Here is a 3495-nt window from a genome sequence, read left to right as displayed (position 1 = left end):
TTCTGAAGCTGTCATACTTGATATAGCTCCAGACCGTGAAACATTATCAGTAATAAGGCCAAAAAAAGTACGGTCTCTAATATTTGTAAACAGAGTAACAGAGTAACTCGAGTAACTAGAAACTATGACGACCTGTTTTTGTAATTACTGTAAACATATTTTTATATTCATAAATATATTTATTATATATTTTAAATATATATTTTTAACAATATCTTGATAAAAATCACTTTTAGTTATAGCTTGAAAGGATTTCTTTGAAATTATATAGCATCGCCATCGTTACATCATATCCTACATACTCTCACACGCAAAGAGGTTCTCCAATTAATAATTTTTTTAGACAAATATTGAGAACATCAGCAGATAGGATGCAAGGAACAACATTGGGAACAGTGGAAGGTAATTTAAAGCATAGAAGAAAATTTACGAAACGGCTTAATGATAACAAATAAGAAAATTGAGTGCCTGGCTCATAAACTTTTTGTTTAGAGTAAGAAAGTCATTTATCTTGTAAGAGTTTAATGTTTAATAGACTTGTACACATTTCTAAAATGTCTAGGAAGATCAATAATGTATGCATCACAGTCTCTTTCTGAGCATTTTACTTTTTGACAGAGACTTTTATACTTCTTTCAAATCATTTTTTTCAAACTTAATATTACTCTTCCTTTGTTCAAGTAACTAAGTTAAAAATACAAAACTTTAATTAAATAAGTCTTCTTCAAATGAATTAAAATAAATTCATAAAATAATCGTTTTGTACTAATAGAATAAAAAAAACTTTCAGAAAAAACTTTTTTTTTTAATTTTTTGAAGATAAACCTACTTTTTCAGCCTCTGCAACAACAAATATTATTCTTTAGAGTAACACGCAAATTTATATAATTATATTCATATAAATTTATGTCAATAAATTTATATAAATATTCAATTGGTCATAGTTTTAAACTGTGAATATCATTGCTCAACTCGTAAATCTTTTTAGACTAAATTAATATGAATAACAGCCCAGAAAACACGCTTTAGTTGGTCCAACTGACGGTCCAGTATTGCAGTAAATTTTAGAATGCATCAACGTGGTAATGATCTTTGTTTACGTGATTTAATATTTCAATTGCAAACCATAATTACTGAACAAAGGCCATTTGCTCTTGCATTTAAAAACATGGCTGAAGTAGAAGATAAAGAAATTCTTCAAGCGGCTATCGAAGGTTCCTAAGCTACTGTTGTAAAAATGTCTTTACCTGAAGGGGGTGATAGGCGTCGCTATAATATACCTTCACACGATGAAGTTGTAGTTGTATTTGTTGGCAAAGATGGTGCTCCCCCAACTTCCAGGAAAGTTGTTATTTACCCAAGAGGTCATCCTTTAAAAATTGTATCAAGTATGTCAGCCAACTCAGATCCTATGATTTAAATTCTCTTTTTTCCAAGAGGTGATGCTGGTTGGCATATACAGTTAGTGCATAACCCTGAGCGTGCCACACTGGTTAGAAACCATGTTACATTTTCTCAGTTCTACGATTATAGACTTTCTTTTCGGCAATTTTTCTGATCATTATTTTATGGCAAGAAACTATTTCAGCAATATGCTGTAGATGCATATGTAAAAATTGAGGGCCAACGCCTAGCTTTTATAAAAAATACTCAAAATAAACTGAGAAGCGAGCATTATAATGCCTTACATGAACATGTTAACAACATTGCGAACAAACGTCACGTTAGACCAGGGCAAGTAGTTATTTTTCCATCATGTTATGTAGGTCCTAGAGCTTTAAAAGAAAATTTTAAAGATGCTATGGCAATTATTAAAAAGTATGGTAAACCAGATCTTTTAATTACTTTTCTTTGCAACCCAAAATGGCGTGAAATAACAGAAAATTTATCTTCAGGTCAGACTGCAAATGATACACCTGATTTAGTCACTCAATTATTTAAATTAAATTAAAAAAAAACTCCTCAATGATATATTCAAACATGGTGTATTAAGCAAAGTTGTAACGCATATTCAGATTATTGAGTTTCAAAAGCATGGTTTGCCGCTTGCCCACATTTTACTTCACTTAGCCAATGATGATAAACTTGAAACTGCACAGGATATTAATAATTTATTATGTGCAGAAAATCAAGATCCGATTGTTAATCGTGAACTTTATGATATTATTATAACTTGCATGATTTACGGCCCATGTGGGATACTGAATCCTAATTCTCCGTGCATAAAAGATAAAGTGTGCAGCAAAAATTATCCTAATGAATTTAATGCCTACAAAGTAGCTATTCACAATGGTTATCTACAATATAGGCGTCGTGATGATGGGTTGGTTATCAATATTAAAGGCAACAATGTAGATAACCGTTGGGTGGTACCTTACAATCCTTGGTTATCTAAAAAATATCAAGCCCACATTAATGTTAAATCTTGCATGTCTGTAAAGGCTGTTAAATATTTGTACCAATACATATACAAAGGGGATGCAAATGTTTTGATAAATGAACAGGTTAATCACAATGAAGTAAATACTTTTTTAGGTTGTCGTTATGTTAGTGCACCTGAGGCACTGTGGTGAATATTTGAGTATCCTATAAGTCATATGTCACACACTATTATCCATCTTAATGTTCATCTTCCTGAAAATCAGATTGTGTATTTTAGAGAAGGAGAAGAACAAGTGGCTTTAGATCATGCTGCCCAAGCCGATACACACCTTACGGCATGGTTTAAATTAAATTCTGAAAATGAAAGAGCGTATCGCTATTCATATGTAGGCATTCCATATCACTTTGTATTTGATGATAAACATTGTAAATGGAAGGTTTGACAAAGAGCTGGAAATAAGGTGATAGTAATAATGTATAAAGTTAGTCCAACAGGAGAATTATTTTTTCTTACATTGTTACTTTTGCAGGCAAAAGGAGCAACATCTTGGGAGAATTAGCGCAATGTTAAATGGAATAGTTCTTGAAACCTTTCGTGTTTTCAAAACGTTTGTTGCAAGATGACACTGAATGGCAGAATACTCTTCCTGAGGCAGTTATAAAGCGAATGCCGAAGCAAATTAGACAGCTGTTTTCAGTTATTTTACCCTTTTGTGAACCTGACGACCCTTTGCATTTTTAGAATACAGACAAAGCTTTTTATGATGGAGGATTTCATTCATCGCCAAGTTCCATTTATATTAGCTGAACAAGCTACTCTTCGTCCAATCTAAAAGATTATTATTCGTGGTAAAACGCTATCTGATTATAATTTGCCTGTTGTTGATGAATTCATAGATTTTAATCTAGAAAATTTAAATGATAATGTTCAGCAATCAATTGACGAAGCTAATAGAATGAGACCGCTTCTTAATGTCAATCAATTAAATATAAGTAATGCTGTCCTTGCTGCATTGAACGAGCAACCAAGTGTAGAAAATCAGCATTCCAAATTGTTTTTTTATGGATGGACCAGCTGGTAGTGGAAAAACGTTTATGTATAATTATTTGGTT

The 3495-nt window shown here is 31.9% G+C and overlaps 1 protein-coding gene across 1 annotated transcript; it reads left to right on the top strand.

Moving 5' to 3' along the window:
* The first annotated feature begins 1237 nt into the window (after window positions 1-1237).
* Window positions 1238-2573, top strand: LOC136091931 (uncharacterized). The gene is made up of 3 exons (XM_065819651.1): window positions 1238-1388; window positions 1602-1924; window positions 2016-2573. The coding sequence occupies exons 1-3, from the start codon at window positions 1238-1240 to the stop codon at window positions 2571-2573; spliced, it is 1032 nt and encodes a 343-aa protein (XP_065675723.1).
* The last annotated feature ends 922 nt before the right edge of the window (window positions 2574-3495 follow it).

This window comes from Hydra vulgaris, chromosome 15, assembly GCF_038396675.1.
Source record: "Hydra vulgaris chromosome 15, alternate assembly HydraT2T_AEP".
Taxonomy (NCBI): Eukaryota; Metazoa; Cnidaria; class Hydrozoa; order Anthoathecata; family Hydridae; genus Hydra; species Hydra vulgaris.
Note: the sequence above shows the minus strand (reverse complement) of the source record. Positions and strands in the feature narration are given on the sequence as shown.

What these genes read in the sequence shown, in the direction of transcription:
- LOC136091931 (XM_065819651.1), top strand. Translation starts at nt 1,238, where the DNA reads ATGTCTTTACCTGAAGGGGGTGATAGGCGTCGCTATAATATACCTTCA. An exon ending in TCCTTTAAAAATTGTATCAA is followed by an intron (nt 1,389 to 1,601) that starts GTATGTCAGCCA and finishes AATATGCTGTAG; the next exon opens with ATGCATATGTAAAAATTGAG. An exon ending in CAAATGATACACCTGATTTA is followed by an intron (nt 1,925 to 2,015) that starts GTCACTCAATTA and finishes ACGCATATTCAG; the next exon opens with ATTATTGAGTTTCAAAAGCA.